Source organism: Pararge aegeria, chromosome 11 (genome assembly GCF_905163445.1).
Source record: "Pararge aegeria chromosome 11, ilParAegt1.1, whole genome shotgun sequence".
Taxonomy (NCBI): domain Eukaryota; kingdom Metazoa; phylum Arthropoda; class Insecta; order Lepidoptera; family Nymphalidae; genus Pararge; species Pararge aegeria.
This window is the reverse complement of record NC_053190.1, coordinates 11,656,660-11,677,025: the sequence shown is the minus strand read 5'-3', so window position 1 is coordinate 11,677,025 and position 20,366 is coordinate 11,656,660. Positions and strand designations below refer to the sequence as shown.

Here is a 20,366-nt window from a genome sequence, read left to right as displayed (position 1 = left end):
AACAAAACGGGACTGCAACAGAACTGCTTAACATTTTGCGGACAAAGATTCTTTAACTCATTGTACTGATGCGGATTTGTGAGCTGAACGCAGTTTATTGTGGGCACATGAGCCTAACTCTTTTCCTGATATATCTGAATAGACCCTAAATGCTATTACGTAAAAAGTTGAGTAGTTTTTAATGCACAAGGCTTAGTTGGAATGGGGTTACTATGCATGGGGCATTAATGATTATAGAAAACCTTTTGTTTCACAACTTCCTAAGAAAAATACGCGGTGACAACCATTAATGCAAACACATTTAATGTCAAATTGAGTCACAGATTTGAATGTCAACAGATAAAAGATATAAGTCGAAAATAATATTAATCATAAATTGACTATGATATACAATTCCCATTTAAAATTTTATAAAAAATAATTAATTACTAATTAGGATACGAAATTTTAAGATGGAGAAATTGGATTTGGAATAATATTAAATACAAGGAGATGTAGGTCGACTTGTTTTCAAACGACTTAAAAAAAATGGAACAGGTTCTCAATTCGACTGTAGATATATATCATACAATCATGAAAACTAAGAAAAAAAACCTTGAAATTATAATCTGTTTGGTACATGGAGTTTTAGTGATACTTTTAATAGGTGGTACTAAGATACTGGTATTTTATTACCACCTATTAAAAGTAATACTAATACTGGTATTAGTAACTCCTTTCCAAATTACCTTGTATCATTTCTCTCTTAATAGTCTTATTAACCCCAAAGCAAGTGCCCCTGTACTAATATTGTGCTCCTTAAAAAAAGGTTATATACATTAGATGTAAGGATTAAGTGATTTTAAGCGATAATAAGGCTTTGACAAATAAAGGATCTATAAATCTATAGACCTAAAAGTTTACACTCGATAGGGATTTAGTAAATATGATCACAGAAAATCACTAGGAATTTATTAGTCTAAATTATGATAATAAGTTATAATTTTGCATTGTAAAACTTTATGCCAAATTATACTAAGTACAGTTACAAATGCAGAAACAATTAGTTAGGTATTCATAGGAGATTTTCAGCCGGGGAGAAAAGTCCACATTTTAAGGTTGCATATATATATTATATATACATATATATTATATATATAAATTTCTTTGCAGTGTTCTTAGATAAACCGGCCACTCTCCTTCGTGACTCCACACTACGCGACATTGGCATGTTGCGCTTTAGCACTACTAAAACCCGAAAAGAAAAAATATTCTTTAGCAATCAAAACCTAATGCCCATTTCCACCAAACCCAGGCATCACCTAAATCGAATGCCTAATGTTTTAGGCAATGTCTATAGAAAAAAAACGTTTCACCAACTCTTAGGTGATAACTATTGGTTACCGGTTGATGTATGCCAAGAAATCTTCTTATATAAGGCGTTACTTATCAAGGCATTACCTTGTTGTTCGTAAGCGAAAACGGGCATTGGTCACATAAATTAAGTTAGGTTAGTCTTAAAGTAAGAGGACGATTCCTGTCAATTGCCATAAGAATAGTGAACATATAACTGGGAATTACCTACAAACAAGGCTTAAAAAGCGTCCAATTCAACTTTCTGGTGGTACTTACAAAAACTCACTTCACACCTGCGGAATGTTGCTAGCTCAAAAACATTTTTCCGTTTCCCATTTAATAAATAAAATAAATATTAAATAAATATACTACGACAATACACACATCGCAATCTAGCCCCAAAGCAAGCGTAGCTTGTGTTATGGGTACTAAAATGACTGCTGAATATTTTTTATAAATAATATAAGTACATAAATACTTAGAATATACATATAAACACCCAGACCCTGAAAAACATTCATGCTCATCACACAAACATTTTCCAGTAGTGGGAATCGAACCCACGGCCTTGGACTCAGAAAGCAGGGTCGCTACAAACTGCGCCAATCGGCGGTAAAAATTTTATGGTAAACGTTAGAACATTTGAGGTAGAATTAATGACTAATCGCCTGTTTAAAAAAGTGGAGTGGTTTTTGTATGTATGTTCCTAATTATCTGGGTATTAACGCAAGCATAAGCAATGGATTTACATATACTATTGTAACGTATTCAATGCTACACCGTTATTAGTTCGATAGAACAACAGAGGGAGCTAACATCTCTTTGTTGCTCTAGGATTCGGCTCTAAGGACTCCAAGATGGTTATCAATTCGGATTTTCATTGACAAGTCGAACGGTCAAACATGAATTTATGAATGAGTTTGAAACATGAGTTTACTGATAATATTTCACTGCCACTGATTTTTCCAATTGATATCAGAAAGTTCGGCCTTTTCAGTTAAATTCCATTTGCCAAACATCAAATCATATTTAATACTCTTTTAAGTACATTAAAAAGCAGATAAAATGTATTAATACAGTGACATACAAGTCTATCAACAAGATCTATTCGGAAGTGTCGATAAACACCATTAGTGAAAAAAAATGTCAGGTGCGAAAAGTTAGTGTTATTTTTTCAATCAATTAATAATGCTACGCTAATGGCATGCCTGGAGTTGATTGAAGGTTTTTTTTTTCTTCTTTTGCTATATATATATATGATTTAAAACAAAAAAAAATCACCATATATATTTTTTATTTTTGTTAGTTTTATCAACCAAGGTGACATGTAGTTATTCTTTAATATTTTTAATAATATGCAGCTCACCTTTCTGTTTTCTTTTTGTTTTCCTAATCACAAGGGCAGAGATCGGTACTAAGCGATAAGGCCGCCTTTTGTATACAACTTTAAGTTTCTGCTATTACTTGAATCTTTAACTAAAATCCCCATTAATAAACTGGCATCAAGCTAAGAACAGATTCTCAAGTATTGGTCAATCTTTGCTTAAAGAACTTGGTACCCAGATCTTAGATCGATGTGGACTCATTAATACAGGCCCTGTATTTAAAAAAAACAACAATAATTATGAATTTGGAAGTGAAACTCCACCGCCATAAATTTTAGAATTTGCTCTCACTTTGGAAATTGTGTGGAGATCACCAAGCTCAAATTTATTATTCTTTATTCTTTGTTAAACGGTTTTATAATTTGTAAATGAAAAAAGTGTCGGTTTTATTTTTTTGTGCCTATCTGAAACTAAACAGTTAGTACTAATTATCTATTACAACAAGCTAGGTTATGGCGTGAGCGTCGTGACAAAATTCTAAAGTGGTTAGTGTGACGTGGGCTTAAGAAGATTGGGAGCCCCTGTTATAGACAAAGGTTTTCTTTTATAGTTAAATGAATAAGTTAATAATTAGATTTTGTTAAAACACTGGTCACTTTAAGGCCCATGGCCAGTTTAACACGTCTCAGTTTCAAGTAAATTGTAAGTGTAATGTTTTTTTTTTATTCAATTCAATTAAGACTATTTCATTTGATCAACAATCGTTGTTTCGACAGAGTTCCATTTTAAAATTATGCTTTCCGCCTTAATGTCATAAAATATTAACACATAATCTATAACGACATAATCTTTTAAAAACAATAATTATCTACATCATTGAATCTACAATAATTGAAGACTCCTCAAAACACAAAAGAATGAATGTCGATTATTTTTTATCTAAAGGTAACAAACTTTGAATACCTATAATCTTGACAGTTATTTCTTTCATTCTGATTTTTAATAAAAAGCTATTACCACATAGCAAACACATATGTATATTCTTTAAAATCTGCCTTTGTTATTAAAAATGTCATTTTCATTTCACAGTCATCAACTATTCAAGCATAGAAAAAGCGTTTTTGGAATGGATTTTATGTTCCGATTAAAAAAGAATTTGGTGCAAAGAAATACTTCATCATTACTATCCTATAATAATGACTATCATGTACAACTTCATGTTAAATAACATCAATTTGTTAGATAAATTTATGTGTAGAAATGCGTTATAAAAATACCTTTTCTCAGATATACATCAAGCTCGCATACTTAAGATGGCGTTTCATTTAATCTGGTCAGATATCTGAAAATATAAAACGTAAACATTAAAAAAGGTATCATATTTCTATTATCATCATCACGCACAAACATACTCTCATAGGAAAGATTTATATCATAGAGTTTAGACCTTCTATTTTTTTTTTTTTTTATGAGTAGTGGACAATTTTTTTCAAAGTCAAAGGCACTTTTGATGCGTTCATTATATGAGAAATGTGTACACGGTAGTGAGATGACGGCGATAACCATATTCGTAAATTTAAAACTAAAGCTACGAGGGTTCCCGTCTAAGTCTAAGAAGAAGCCCACAACAAACTTAGCCTTAGGGTTTTCTTTTTTGTTATCACCATCTGTTCAGTTTTTAAACCATAGTTATCCAATTTTTGCAACTGGTAGTATTGAGTTCACTCCTGCTTACTATGGTTCCGTTCCGGCGATCGCTGATTGGCCGAATGCCCGGTGGCACAAGGCACCACCAGCGCTCCTAGCGGTCGGATAACGTATAGACTATCGCCATTATTGTTCGAAACAACGTTCGTTCGTAACGACATCAAAAATCAAAACCTATTACAAAAGAATTGCTCTAGGCGTAGTTCAAGTCCTTTTCTTCATTAGTTTTGCGTTGTGCCGTGCTCAATCAGCTGGAAGAAAACTGCTGCGTAACCTGGACGTTCCAGTAACTGTGAGTAGTTCTTTTTATTGCTTGTTGCCGAATTTGTGTAACTATTGGTAAAACTGAACATATTTAGGTCCTTCGAGATAAGAATCCCCCATTTCTGGCCTTCGAGCCGCATATTTAATAGTATATTTTGCCAAATACCTATGGATAACCTTAAAATCCACGACAATATCGTATTTGTTCTATAATTATTTACTTCAGTATTTATGCATATTTTACTCGTACGTAGACAATTCACTTATATTTACGTATAATTGATTATATATATTATTTTACAATAATTAATTGTAAATTAGGTATTGCATCATTCTTTTGAGTGCGTATCGTCGGTTGCCGGTAACATTTTCTAACTGATAAAACATGGCGGAACCTACGCGTACTGAAAAGTTAGAATTAAAGTTAAAGACATTGCAGTTTAAACGAGATTATCTCTTTACGAAAGCACAAAAGTTATTTGATTTGTCGAGATCTATTAAAGATGATACTAATAAGATGCAAGGTTTTCTTGCACAATTTGCCGAGTTAGACGGTGTCAGAACTAAGTTCGAAAATACTGTTATGGAGATTTTAGAAATTGACATGCAACTTAAACCGGGTATGAAATTATCTACGTCCCAATTAGATGCCTTTGAGACGTTATACGATAATTGCAATCTTGTTGCTCGAAAATATCAAGCTAAACAGTTGCGCGGTAGTTCGGAAAAAAATAATAGCGAGTTAGCTAAGCCGTCGCTTCCTAAGTTGACCTTATTTGAATTCAATGGTGATATTGAGTCATGGACAACCTTTTATGACACCTTTTATTCGCTCGTGCATAGCCGAGACTTTGCAGACATCGATAAATTTCATTATTTGCTTTCGTGTGTCAAGGGCAATGCTCTTAATATTATTAAAAAGTTACCTATCACTGCAGCTAATTATCCGCTAGTGTGGCAAAGCTTAGTTGATAAATATCAGGATAATCGTGCGCTAGCGGGTCGATATTTTGAAAAAATGTTAAACTTTACTCCGTTAAATAAAGACACAAGCGCAAACCTTACTTTATTTATAGAAACATTCGATCATTCACTTAAAGCGATTCAAGCGCTTGAAATTGATAATCTAAGCGACTATTTAATTTGCCACCTCGCTTTGAGAGGCCTTGATACGCATACTAGGAAGCTATTTGAAGAAAGCCGTGATCAGAAGGACATTCCTAAGTTTAGCGAGTTAGTGGACTTTGTTAATAAACAAATTAAGGTGTTAGACCACACTTTTCCCCAGTCGTCTTCAAATGTAGCGAAAACGAAACAGGGTAGCAATAATATTAATTTGAAAGGTACTCAAAATTTGTCTTCGCGCCAAAATTCAAAATCGGTTCTTGCTACCTCGCGAGTTAATAGGCCGAATGACGAAAATAAACTAAAATTAATATGCCCTCATTGCAATCAAAATCATATGATTTATAGGTGCGAACCTTTTAGAAAATTGTCAGTGGACGATCGAATTGACCGTGTCAATTCATTAAGACTTTGCGGGAACTGTCTTAAGTCCCATGATAAATCAGTCTGCACTAGTACTTGGACCTGTGGGGTCTGTGCAGCACCTCATCACTTTCTTTTACACAAAGATATGGGCCGCGCGAGTCAGGTCAACACTTCGGCCGTACCGATAAAACCACCCGCGCAACCCACCACGTCGCAAGCGCAGCAAGCGCTCGTGTCGGCTCGCTCCGTGAGTGACTCGACTGCGACGCAGAATGTACTGTGTTCGAATGCGGAGAACCAATACGGGGTAGTTTTAGGGACTACGCGGACTCACATTCTCGATATTAGCGGACATTATCAGGACTTCAGAGCCGTAATTGATTCCGGAGCACAAACTTCGTTTATCAGCTCAGAATGTGCCCAACGTTTGGGACTACCTCGTAAGAAATGTCCATTTTCTATTTCCGGCCTTGGCGGAGAATATATTAAAAATCAAGGCATGGTAACTTGTACCATAAAACCGCGGCGTCAGGACCGTCCAACCTTAATAGTGGACATGGTCGTAGTAGCTAAGGTTGCTTCGGAAATGCCTAACGTCAACTTCCCGTGTGACGTTATTAAACAATATACCCGCTTTAACCTAGCGGATCCAAAATTTTACAAAAGGGCTCGAGTAGATATTTTGTTAGGTAACGATGTCGTCTCGGAAATTATTAAAAGCCAGCCCTTATTTGTTAATGATAAAATTCCTAGTGTAATCGAGACTGTATTTGGTTCCGTGATTAGCGGTAAACTTATTATAGATTCCAAAGATCAACTTAACGGTGCGGCACAAAATTATTTTTTATCAATTACGGAGGATGAGTCACTGGACAAAACGTTACGTGCCTTCTGGTCTATCGAAGAAGTTCCGTGCACACCTTCGATAAACCCCCTCGATCAGTTAGCCGAAGACATCTTTGTTAAAGAGCACTCGCGGGAACCGAGCGGCCGTTACATAGTGCCGCTTCCCCGCGTGCCGAATCATCCGCCACTCGGTAACTCGCGCACCGCGGCTGAGCGGAGATTGTTGCTCACGGAGCGCAGGCTTGCGCGCACACCGTCACTGTCGCAGGCGTACGCCGCGTTCATGCGGGAATACGAGGCGCTCGACCACATGGAGCTATATGTAGGCGCGGCGCCTAGTAAATATATAATCCCTCATCATAATATATTGAGACCGGGTTCTTCTTCGACCCCTCTAAGAGTAGTTTTTGATGGGTCCTGTCGGAGCACCGATAATAATATATCGCTCAACGACATATTGTTGACCGGGCCAAATCTGTATCGCGACATTTCGGCGATCATTTTAAATTTTCGTCTTTTTAATTACTGCCTTGTGTGCGATGTATGTAAAATGTACCGAGCGATAAGACTAAAGGAATCCGATCGTGGCTATCAGCACATATTATATCGCTCATCTCCCACTGAAGCGATTAAATTATACGAATTAAAAACCGTTACCTACGGACTGAGTTGTTCACCGTTTTTAGCTATCCGTACCTTAATTCAATTAGCGCAAGATGAAGAGGAGCGTTTCCCGTTAGCAGCTCAGGTAATTCGAGAAGGAGTTTACATGGATGACATTCTATATTCTTGTAATACGTACGTAGAGGCCTGCACGATGCAGGACCAACTGATCGGTATATTTGAAAGCGGACAGTTTTTATTAAAAAAGTGGACGAGTAACAACGTGGAATTACTTGAGCGCGTTCCCACTGATCACAGGGAATGCCCCGTGACCTTTATAAAAGATGGAAACGAATGCACTGTTAAGGTGCTAGGCTTGACTTGGGTACCTCTGTCTGATAACTTTGTTTTTTCTATTTCCAAAACAGATCCTGTATTAACTAAACGGTCAGTCTTGAAACTCTTGGCATCAATTTATGACCCGGTCGGTTTTATCGCTCCATGCACTTTCATTGCAAAGTCAATTATGCAGGAGCTATGGAAGCTAGGCCTCGGGTGGGACGACCCACTACCACGCGAAATCGGTGATCGCTGGGCATCGTATATTGCGGAGTTACCACGTTTAGCTGAGATACCTATTGCGCGGCACATGCTGTTGCCCGGACAGACGGAATGTGAGTTAGTCGGGTTTTGCGATGCGTCATCGCGCGGGTACGCAGCCTGCTTATACGTTATCTCTAGAAATGAACTAGGTAACGTTAAAGTCTGCTTAGTAGCGGCGAAATCGAAGGTTGCCCCGGTTAAACCATTGACGATTCCTCGCTTAGAGCTCATGGGAGCTGTTTTACTAAGTAAATTATTAAGATTTATTTGTGATAATATAAAACGAGTTAAAATTACCCGAATCACAGCGTTAACTGACGCGACAATCGTATTGTCGTGGCTTCATACAGAAGCCTATAAATTAAAAACATTTGTTTGTAACCGTGTTACACAAATTACCGAGGTCGTACCTTCTTATATGTGGCGGCATGTTAACAGCGAGAATAATTTAGCGGACGTTTGTTCACGTGGAGTTTCACCGTCGCAGCTTGTGGCTGAAAGCTCGCGGTGGCTACAGGGCCCTGATTGGTTATACCAGCCCCCCACGGAATGGCCTGTGTCTGTTTTTATTCAGGACCACGAATCGCAACCCCCTGAATTAAAACTGTCACAGAATTTATTTGCCAAACAAGTTATACTTGACCAACCGGAGACCAAAGCAGAATTTTGTGAACGTTTGTTAAATAGATTTTCATCATATACGAAATTACAGAGATCCATCGCTTGGATTCTTAGATTTCGCAATAGGATACACGCACCTATCCAGTCACGATGCTTGAACACTGAGGAATTAAATGCAGCTCAAGAAGCACTGATCCGTTTGGTACAAGAGTCTTACTTTACGGATGAAATAGATCGTTTATCTAAAAATATTACTTTTATTCCGTCTCTTAAAAAACTATCTCCTTTTCTTGATGCAGGGGGCTTTCTCAGGGTAGGGGGTCGTATCACCTATTCGGAATTGCCTTACAATTCTAAACATCCACGTCTTTTACCGAAAGATAGTTTGTTTACTAGATTATTAATTGAATATTATCATAAAAAATATTTACATGTAGGGCCCCGCACGCTTCAAAGTATATTATCAGAACAATATTGGATATTATCCGCTCGTAGCATTATTAGATCTGTCTTATCTAAATGCAAGGTTTGTTTTAAAAATAAACCGCCTCTTTTGCAACCAGAGATGGCGCCACTGCCACCGACTCGGCTGCTCCCTCATAAAGTATTTGAGCATGTAGGGGTAGACCTTGGCGGCCCATTTTTTGTTAAAGAGGGCTTGCGCAGAAATGCAAGGGTTTCCAAGTCTTACCTAGCCTTATTCATTTGCTTTTCTACCAAAGCCGTTCATTTAGAACTCCTATCTTCGTTGACGGCCGATTGTTTCCTAGGATGCCTTGACAGGATGGTATCTAGAAAAGGACTATGTCAGACCCTGTACTCTGATCAGGGAACTAATTTTATTGCAGCCAGTAAGCATTTAACAGAAGTACAGAGATTTCTACGCGATAGCGAGGCTATTCTGGATGGTTGTGCTCAACGGCAAATTTCGTGGAAATTCAATGTACCTAGCGCACCCCATATGGGAGGTCTTTGGGAAGCGGGAATCAAAGCTGCTAAATACCATTTAGTACGCTGTGTAGGAGACAGGTCTTTGACATTCGAAGAGCTGTCAACGGTTTTCTGCAAAGTCGAAGCTATCTTAAACTCTCGACCATTGTGTCCATTACCAGCTAGCGATAATCCGGACGAATTTAACGTATTAACTGCGGGACATTTTCTTATTGGAAAAGGTCTAACGGCCGTGCCGGAATATAACCTGGAAGAAGTTCCGGTCAGTAGACTGTCTCGTTGGCAGTATATTCAGAAAAGTTCCCAATTATTCTGGAAACGCTGGAGTCGCGAATACTTAAACACTTTGCAACAAAGAGCAAAATGGTTCACATCTAAGGGTAACCTTAATGTGGGCGATTTAGTTCTTATTAAAACGGATAATGCCCCGCCATGTCATTGGCCCTTGGGTAGAATAGAAGTATTACACCCAGGCGCCGATGGTATTGTTCGTTGCGTTACGTTACGCACTCAAAAGAGCAGGTTACAAAGACCTGTGAACAAATTAAGCCCTTTACCTTATGTTGATTAAGAAAATTATCTTTTATTATCCTTTAACTTAGTATCTTATTATCTTATGTATATTTTGTAAGGCTTATATAATAACAATAATTTTAAATACTTCTTTCTAATTTTTCTACTCTTATCCTTCACCGCTTGGAGGAAACCATTATATGGTTTCGGTAGGGGGTGTGTTCAGTTTTTAAACCATAGTTATCCAATTTTTGCAACTGGTAGTATTGAGTTCACTCCTGCTTACTATGGTTCCGTTCCGGCGATCGCTGATTGGCCGAATGCCCGGTGGCACAAGGCACCACCAGCGCTCCTAGCGGTCGGATAACGTATAGACTATCGCCATTATTGTTCGAAACAACGTTCGTTCGTAACGACATCAAAAATCAAAACCTATTACAAAAGAATTGCTCTAGGCGTAGTTCAAGTCCTTTTCTTCATTAGTTTTGCGTTGTGCCGTGCTCAATCAGCTGGAAGAAAACTGCTGCGTAACCTGGACGTTCCAGTAACTGTGAGTAGTTCTTTTTATTGCTTGTTGCCGAATTTGTGTAACTATTGGTAAAACTGAACATATTTAGGTCCTTCGAGATAAGAATCCCCCACCATCTCATTAAAATTTTAAATTATTAGAACAACCTGGTAAGAGCAATATTTCACACCCAAGGTTCTGTATCGATTACGTAGTCCTTTATACTATAATAAGACTTTCTTATAAGCTTACATTTAATACAAATATTGAACTTTTTAAGAGACATTATCTCAATCGAGCGGGTCTTTAGTCTTTAGAGACGATAACCGGGATGGACTCTCCAAGGATAAGGAAAATTCCAAACAGTAACTCCAGTGGGGCACACCAGGGGTTTGAATGTTTTAGCGAGGAGCTTGGTTTCTTATGATTTCAGTTTATTCACTGAAGAATAAATTATTGTTATTGTGGCAAAGGTATGACGACAGAGTGGCGAAGTTGGCAGTGACCATGCGTTCTGAGTCCAAGGCTGTGGATTCGATTCCCACAACTGGAAAATGTTTGTATAATGAACATGAATGAATTTCAGTGTTGGGTGTTTATATATATATATTTATATATACATATATTATAAGTATTTGTATATATTATTCAGAAAAGAATTTCATCAGTTATCCTAGTACCCATGACACACAAGCTACGCTTACTTTGGGGCTAGATGGTGATGTGTGTAATGTCGTAATATATTTATTATATTTTAAATTTTACAACTTTAATACAACTTTAAAAGTAAATATCTCTGTAACCTGACACTTCGTTTTGTATTTGTGTCAGCTAGTGATTAGAATAGCTATTATGCAAGACCACTATTTAAAAGAAAAATCGGACTTTCCCGTAAGCCAAAACATTCAAAACCCCTTCTTGACAAACTAATTCGGTACTGTGATTCTTAAGTAATCTTCAGGTGTAATATAGACAACACATTCTCAATATGAAAAATTAAAAAGGAAAAGTATAAATTTTGATTACTGACCTGCAAAGCTCAGGAGGTAGAGTTAAAGTTTTGTACCACAATAATATGCTTAAAGCGACACTCCAGGTTCTCAAAGGGCCAAACATAAACGATAGTGTGCCATATTCCAGCCAGAAAAAGTATGCCAACAATAACTGTATCGATAAAATAAAAATGAACGGCAAATTTTTTAACAGTCGCTGGTAGGATCTGATATTTTGACAAAAAAGTCTAGTCTCCAGACAATGTGCCAATACAACAATGAGTGGTATCTGTACAAACATTAACTGTACACTGCCGTACATGTATGTAAATGGTTCAGGTATAAAAGATCCTTTAATCAATATCCCCCAGGCGAAAATGGCACCTATGTATCCATCAATTAGTTCTCCAACTGCCCATGGCCCCAGGGGTAAGTAAATCGCGTAGAGTATGATTGGATAAAACACCCGATCGATTTTGCTCAATAGCCAAACTCTGCGCAACATTTGCCGCCCATATTTTCTTCTATATTTTGGTGGTCTTTTTTGTAACCTCAGTATCACTAATGGCAAGACATTAATCATTATTAGAGTTCCAAATAGCGCCTGAAACTAAAAAAAAAACTAAGGTTAATGTTTTATTAACTCTTATAATAACTATAGACGAAGTTATGCGAAGTCGTTTCAACCCAATAAATCAAACAAAATTAAGGAAAGTTGCATTTCAGAAGTAGGTTTTAGGCACACGAATGAACACAAAAAGTAAGAATCAGACAGAACACGTGCTTTTATAGAAAAATAAAACGTACTCGTAACTAGGCTTTCTTGAATTCAAATTGGTATAATTCTAGATTGGAACATTATCGCATCCAAAAATGCGTCTTAAATTAACATGAAAACGTCACAAAATAAGGGAGATTCTTATCCCAGCTCGATCAGATTTTTATACAAATGCGTTTAATTTGAAACTATTAGATCCTTACAATTCCATAGATCTACTCATAAAAGGCGGATATGATTGCAATTCGGATAGTCATGCGTGTTGTTTTTTTTTCCTTGCCATAATTAAAAGGTTGTTCTATTAAGAGTTAATAAATAAAAAGTATAATTTCCAAAAAGTCTAACTTACCACTACACCAGCATCTAACATAAGTAAAATCCTCGGTATTATTTCAAATGTCACCACAGAACCATCTAAAGAAAACAGATGTTCTACATCAGTTTTTCTGCCCATTTCATCCACTGCGGAAACATATAACTTATGAACTCCATCTTTGAACACGTGTGGCAGCCAAAGGCACACGAAAAGTGGCTTGTTGGTACCTTTACATTTCATCCAACTAATATTATCGAAGGATATTTTTACACTTTCCATTTTAACATCGCTAAATGCTAGTATTCTTATGTGGGAGGATTTGGGCATTAATTGCAGCGGCTCACGTCCAGGCAAAGTGAATCGAGCGTGCTTCGGATTCGTTACCAGAACAAGTGGCCAAGTGTTGTGCTTTTGATCGACAAACGAGAATAATCCGTGGTCAATAGCAGCTAAACGAAACATTCGATTATCCTTCCAGTCACCCAATTCAAGTTCCAAGTAGCCCTTTTTATGCTTTGTGTACATCCTTGGGACCATTCCACCCATGGAATGCAGATGACCGCAAACGTAAACCTGTGATCCTTTAGTATTGCCCATAAATTGTCTCACATCGATTTTTTCCGAGTCCTGTTGCAACGGCAATATACACGATGTTGGATAGTGTCCAAACCAAACAATATGATCTGCATTGCTCTCTGCCTCAGTTTTCAATCTCTGGATAACTTGTTGTTCCTGGGCATCCAAGATACCAATAAAGTTAAAAGGTCTTCGCAATCCAGGCTCCGGGCATGCATCGATTCCCAAAAATGCCACACTCACGCCATTATGTTTTACAATATGAACATATGACCTTGAATTAGTACTTCCTTGTACTGAATAATTTCGAAAATAATTCTCTTGAGAATTTAAGGTGCGTATGTTGAAATTATCTAAAAAAAATATGCACAGTTAATTCAGATTGCCGTTTTCTAATAATTATTTATCCATGCCTCAAGAACAGTACTTTTTTTCTAGATAAAGGGGTAGGAAAACTGTCCTTAGGTGGGTACAATTTATCAGTTTTCGTACCTCTAACTACATATATACAAAATTTAATTATATCAGTTGAAGCGTAGTTAAAGCGTGATAGCGTGTTTAACAAACAAGCAAACTTAAATTCGCCTTTAGAATATAATTTAATAGCCGATTAAAAGGATCGTTCTTTCACATGTTTAATATAACTGCCTCAACTCTAAAAAGTGAGCCCGCTAACATCTTAGACATCATCCCTCACCACCAGATAAGATTCAAAGGCTTACTCGTAGTTTGTCAAAACTTAATTAAAATAAATGTTAACATACCATGATTTCCCCTTATATCTAGCCATGTTGTATGTTCAGTAACACCAGATTCTTTTATAATATTGTAGTAGTAGACCCATTCGGTTTTCACTTGGGAGCTGCCGAGATTATCCTTGGCTTTTGCATCGGTGAGATCACCAGTTGCTAATACAATGTGAGGCTTAATTTTCTTCACTGTACTGTCACAAAATTGTTGAAATTGCGAAATTCTTCCCGGGTCCCGGAATATACTGATGTGTATGTCAGAAATCTAAAGCGACAAAAGAAGAAAATATTTTTTAGTGTTTAATGTCACAAACCGTACATAACCTTACCATACCATACATAAACTTTATGAATGTATATTTCCGTCATAGCACCACATTTTATACCCTGAGGAACACCTCACCTCAGCGAATCGCAAAACTGAAGTGGAAATGGGCGGGGCACATAGCTCTGAGAATCGATGGACGATGGGGTTCCAAGGTGCTAGAGTGGCGACCCTGCACAGGTAAACCGGGAGCCGCTGGAAACAAGCGGACCTTGGATTTTGGAACCTAAAAAAGACCTACGTGTCCAGCAATGGACTTTAATCGGTTTAAGTGATGATGATTACAATAAATACAGAAGGTTTTTTAAACGGTTTGTAAACAAACTCTCAGCCAAGAAATTGCTGTTCCTGACGGCAACGGGTATTTGTAGACAACTAGATACTGCCGAACAGAACGATCGACAACAAACAACGTGGAATTGGGACTTGGGACCCTGCATAGCCGCTGCGAAGAAGACGCCATAGCAAAAATGCGACTTAGTGGCCCTTGTTGCCATTGCTTAGTTATACTACATTAGAAGTGGTAAGCACAAAGTATTCAGCACAATGCAAACAAAAGAGGAAAAACCCTTGTTTGCACATTTGTTAAGTGTTTGTGTAAATTTAATATAAATCAGGATTAGATAGCAATTGAAATAACTCGTATTAAAAAATATTGGTTTTAAAAATATGTAGTCTAGCTTTGCCTGTTCGGTTTCACGTGAATTTACTATATACAGCAACAAATTGCAAATTAGTAAATGAATATCTCATCATAATGATGTTAACCCATACTTCTTGCCAGGTCAACGCTGTTTGTCCTCCTTGTCAGTGGTCAACGCTGCGTTTACCGGTGCTAGGTTGCCATTCCAGCACCTTGGGACTGCAACAGCCCTCGGTATAATTAAGCTTTGCGGCTTGCTGAGCCACGTCGGTAAGTCAGGTTTATTTTCGGATCAGATCATTTCTAACCTGACCACTTAGATTCTCCGAGTATAGCTTGCTGCTGAGAGTTTGAACCTTCCTATGAGAGCCTAAGGATCTTAGTGATTATGCCTAGTCATAATCAGTGTTTCAACCCTTTTTTACAATTGGACCTACATAACTAGATTGTGTGTCCTAGGTATAGTGCTTCTTAAAGTTTCTCAACAGGTGGGCCTCTAACTCTGCTGAGGTCATTGAGCATTGTATTAAGATCTCCCAGAGTTAGTGCAATTGTGACCGTTATGATAAAGCCCAACTATCCACAAAGTTGAAGACTTCATCAAAGCAAAGTGACATGTTATATACATTTTGGTATTAAACCACATCACTGGTATATTTTCGGATGTAACACTGTTAGGGTTTAGTTTTTCTTCGTAATTCAAAATATTTAAGTGTTTAACAGTTTTTGAATGGTTGATTTTAATTTTTTTTAATGATATTAATTCCTCACAAGCTTAGTAGCTTCCGAGGAATTAATATCATTAAAAAAAATTAAAATCAAATCATTACAATGGGACCATACAGTAGAACTCCAATTATCCGAATTAATGGGGACCGGGACCCATTCGGATAATCAAATATTCGGATAATCCGATTTTTTTTTTTTAAATTGCCATTGGAGAGAATAAAAGCTACGTTTTGATATTGCACTATTTTTTTATTGAATTAAATGAAAGAAACATGAAATTTTCACATGTTTTAAATATAAATAAAATGTACTTATGTACAAGTTTAGAAATAAAAACTACAAACGCGGGGGGAAGTCAGTGTAGGCACAACGGCAAGTTAAGACAAGTCAAGTCAAGACTGTCAACACTGGCTTCGCAGGGGGAAGAATAATAGCGCACTTAGACTTTTTTTGGACAATTTTTTGTGATTCGGATAATCGGCGATTCGGATAGTCGGAGTTCGGATAATTGGAGTTCTACTGTATATTAAAAAAATATATGGTCCCATTGAAACTCTTCAGGTAAGGAACTCTAAAAATGGACAGTTAATAAGTTACTATGTGAGATTAGGTAAAGACTTTTCCAGAAAAATGTTTATTGTGTTTGTGTTTGTTGTGTTTATTGTGAAAAATGTTTATGCAGAGAAACGTGTGCATGTCAGTGAGTTCAATTATATAGTTATATTTATTTTAGGTATTTTGCAGTTTATGTTTGTATAAAAAAATTCAAGCAATGCCTAACAAATATTGCTCTTTCCACAATGCAGACCAAACCAGATATGGGTAGATCTGTAGAAGAACCAAAGTAACTGACAGCTCAAGGAGTTGCTAAGTTAAAGTGAGAGAAGATAGAGAGAAGATGATAAAGAGCTATTCAACGTTACTAATTTTTTTGATGTATATTGCGTTTGTATTTGCTATTTGGTATTCTTGACAGGTCTAAAACACCTATTTTACCAAGTAATTGGCACTGCTGGTCATTTGTTACCAAATTTTATTTGCACTGCGTGCACAGCATTTCTAGGCCAAATAAATTTATACAGGATCTGATAGTACTTGATATTAAATAAAATATTAAAACTTGCTGATGTAATGGGACACGGAACATATTTACAGTATATCACAGTAACATAGAAAACAGGTTGTTGTTTTTGTATTGTAATACCCAATTAAAATTTTAGGTATACAGTGCTCTAAACATATCTATTTACAAATAGTTCACAGCAGCAAAAACATTACCACAATGTATCCTAAACAATATCAATGTTGTACTTACTTGCAAAAACCATATCAAATTATGAGGCGAATCATTGATTTTGCCATATTTTTCTCCTAAATAACTAGTGAAATTCGCTCCTTCGCTTTGATTCTCGGCATAAAAGTTGTGATCTGTTGCGATTATTTTTAATAAATTTGCCATAAATACTGATAAGAGCAATAGAACACAAACTAAGGATATCGCTGTTTTTGAAAATATCATCTTGAAATTTATTGCTTCAAGAATTATTTACAATATTTAAAATATTTATATTAGTAGCCTTTGTTCCCGTTACTTATAGATTTTCTTCGTCCTAACATGGTCAGTATATTTTTTTAATAAACAAAATTGAATTACACTGATTCACTTCTCATTTCTTTGTCTACAAACGTAAATAAATCGACTTTTCCCTGATTTTCCAATGAATGTTTTGTGTTTTTGACTTTTGAAGTTTTGACTAGAAGTCACAGTGACACTGACGCAGTGACACCTAACGCACGTAACAGGTAATAACCTAGTAACAGAGATGAGAAACAAAAAATCGAACATTTCAATCAGAATCACTATCGATCACTTCCACACTTTTTTTTCTAATCATCGATTTTAACGTAATGATTTTTCATTATCAAACCATCTTTCCGATACGAATTAAAACTCTGACCCTAAAACACTGCCAACGAAGACGGTGAAATGAACTATAAAAAAAGAATTTGAATTATTTAACAGCCATTTTCCGTTAGTGTTCATTATAAATATACCAACATGGCTAGCCTGGGCAGAAGACATTTTCTCCTCTGGGAAAAGAAAAATGTTTCACATCTGTGCTGTATGTTATTTTACCCTTAAATTCCTACTTATCTTAAAGAGAATTTAGATTTTCTTGGAGTGCGATCCAAACTAAGATTCTGTCGTACGCCGACCTTGCGCATGTCATTCCACAAAACGAAGTTTTACAAGCATTCCTTCACTGTTAAAGCTACTGAATTGTGGAATGCACACTCAATGAACATATTAAGGCCGTCTAAGTATTTTTGTTATGCTTAAGTATGTATTTTATTTATTTATTAGCTTTTCATGGGAAACAAGTAAAAAGCACATAAAAGTAATGCCGTATTTTTATATCACGTAAACCAATGAAGTTTCCACAATATACGATAGAGATTATACATATACGATAACGTTTATTACAATTGCTTAGGAATAAGTATATAAAGTAATAATAAAGTCATTGATAAAGATGTTTAATAGCAACGGACCAAGATGTGATTCTTACTACAGCTACTTAGCTACAGCCTGAGTACGATCCCAAAGGTAAGAGGATAGCTATCGTAACAGGTCACCATGTATACCAATTTTATCTTGCTTCTGTATGAGAATCTCAAGCGATATTTTATTAAATGCAAATCAAAAGTCTAGTCTAGTCTATTTATTTTTATATATTTTATTATTAGTATTTTTTTATGTGTGTAGTCTGGTTTATGTATTATTATGTGATAAGTTGTTTGTTTTCTTTATACTTTTCCTAATCCTAAGCTTGCCTGGCAGAGATCGCTCCTTATAGATAAGGCCGCCTTTTGTATCCTACTACCTTAAGTATCTCCTAATTTTTTATTTTCCTAATATGTTGTGGATTACAAATTAAGAGTATAAATAAATAAATAATACAGTTTATATTCTCCCACAGTTTTATCCACTCTCCGAGCACAGGTGAAAATAATAATATCCCAAAAATATACGTGTTACCTTAAACGTATCCCACATTTAACCTTCTCTTTTCCCTGTGACAGAACATATAACGATTCTTTTTCAGTGAATATTACCGGGATACTAAATTTTTATTACGAACCTATGCCAGCCGTGCAGAGATGTTTAATTAACTGAAAAAACCGAACCTTTGTTTCGCGAAATCGATTGTTTCAATAAATCAATTATACATCCTTATGTTACTCGTATGTTGAATAAAATCGATTAGGTCAATCATCACCAATTCAATGCAGTAGTAACATATAAGTAGGTAAAACAACGGTTCAAAGACTTTGGCACTAAGAAAAATGATGAACTTTGATTCAATATATTACTATTGGTTAATAGCATTATGATATTAAATAAATGGTATATTAGTTTAGGCCTGGCCCCTGAGCTTGGGATTTTTTTTTTAAATTACAATCTCTTCTTCTTCTTCATCTTCTTCGCTTTTTTGGCTTTTAGTGTGCCAAATCGGCACGTTGTACTTCGCCAATGTCACGTATACTTGGAAGATCCACAAAGGTGATTGTCACAAGGTAAACATTATATAACTATAGCACTATACTTTTTATAAATTTTAGTATGCCAAAATAAAGCGTAATGGAGTGTGGTTTTTACAACCTCATAAAAACTAAACTAAATCTTAGGAAATTCTGTCAGTTTCATCAAAAATCATAATCTGTGATTCTGCTTCACAGCTGAATTACTGCCACACTAACATCTATATTGGGTAATTTATGCACGTAGTAGCAGAGCGTACTATAAACATATGTGAGAGAATATATATTTATAAGAAAAATGTGTGCTATTTCTATGTTTTTTACCTACGTTTCGCTATAACACTGATCTTCACGAAATTTGGAGATAGCTTACATCCTGGACACAGACGTAACATAATGATAAAAAAAAATGTGTTATGAAAAGTAGCAAAAGTGCTGTTCACGCGATATTTTATTATTTTTAGTAGAAGTAGAGCTTTTTGTAACAGAGCTGTTCCGGGCTAGTAGTACCATTATGATTATTTCCACCGCCAATAAGCATTGTCGCAATGCTGTGTTCCGATTTGAAGGGTGTGGTTGCTGTTGTAATTACAGGCACATTAGGCTTAACACCTTTGCCTCAGATTGATGGAATGGATGGAAACAGGGCAACACTTGCCCTGCACGTGCACTTGGGCAGGATATGTTCCTTGCATGACCTGAGAGTGAGAACTGTGTTGCTCTGTTTATACGCGATGGTCTTCCACAGTGAGATTTTTTTAGCTCAGATCGCAAGCGGTTGTTTCGTGATTTTTTTTAAAGGGTCCTCTATTATCGATACTGAAGCCAAAACCCCCGTTTCACAGCGCCTGTACGCATATTATTCGTTTCCGTCGGTTTCGACTCCTTCAGGCCGTAGGCTGTATCGATAGTCTTTCATTAGTAGTACATTGGAAGGAAATGCATAAC

The 20,366-nt window shown here is 36.4% G+C and overlaps 1 protein-coding gene across 2 annotated transcripts; it reads right to left on the bottom strand.

Annotated features, from left to right (window-relative positions):
• Positions 1 to 697: 697 nt before the first annotated feature.
• LOC120627274 (transmembrane protein 62-like) lies at positions 698 to 17,592 on the bottom strand. 2 transcript variants are annotated; one of them, XM_039895205.1, is made up of 6 exons: positions 17,191 to 17,592; positions 14,194 to 14,443; positions 12,887 to 13,782; positions 11,798 to 12,369; positions 3,938 to 4,002; positions 698 to 1,227 (listed from the first exon to the last, which is right to left on the bottom strand). In XM_039895205.1, exons 1-5 carry the CDS (start codon positions 17,392 to 17,394, stop codon positions 3,969 to 3,971), a joined length of 1,956 nt encoding a protein of 651 aa, XP_039751139.1. In that variant the 5' UTR covers positions 17,395 to 17,592; the 3' UTR covers positions 698 to 1,227; positions 3,938 to 3,968. The 2 variants fall into 2 exon arrangements, with proteins under 2 accessions (XP_039751139.1, XP_039751138.1); XM_039895204.1 differs by lacking the exon at positions 698 to 1,227 and having other exon boundaries at positions 3,894 to 4,002.
• Between the last annotated feature and the right edge of the window lie 2,774 nt (positions 17,593 to 20,366).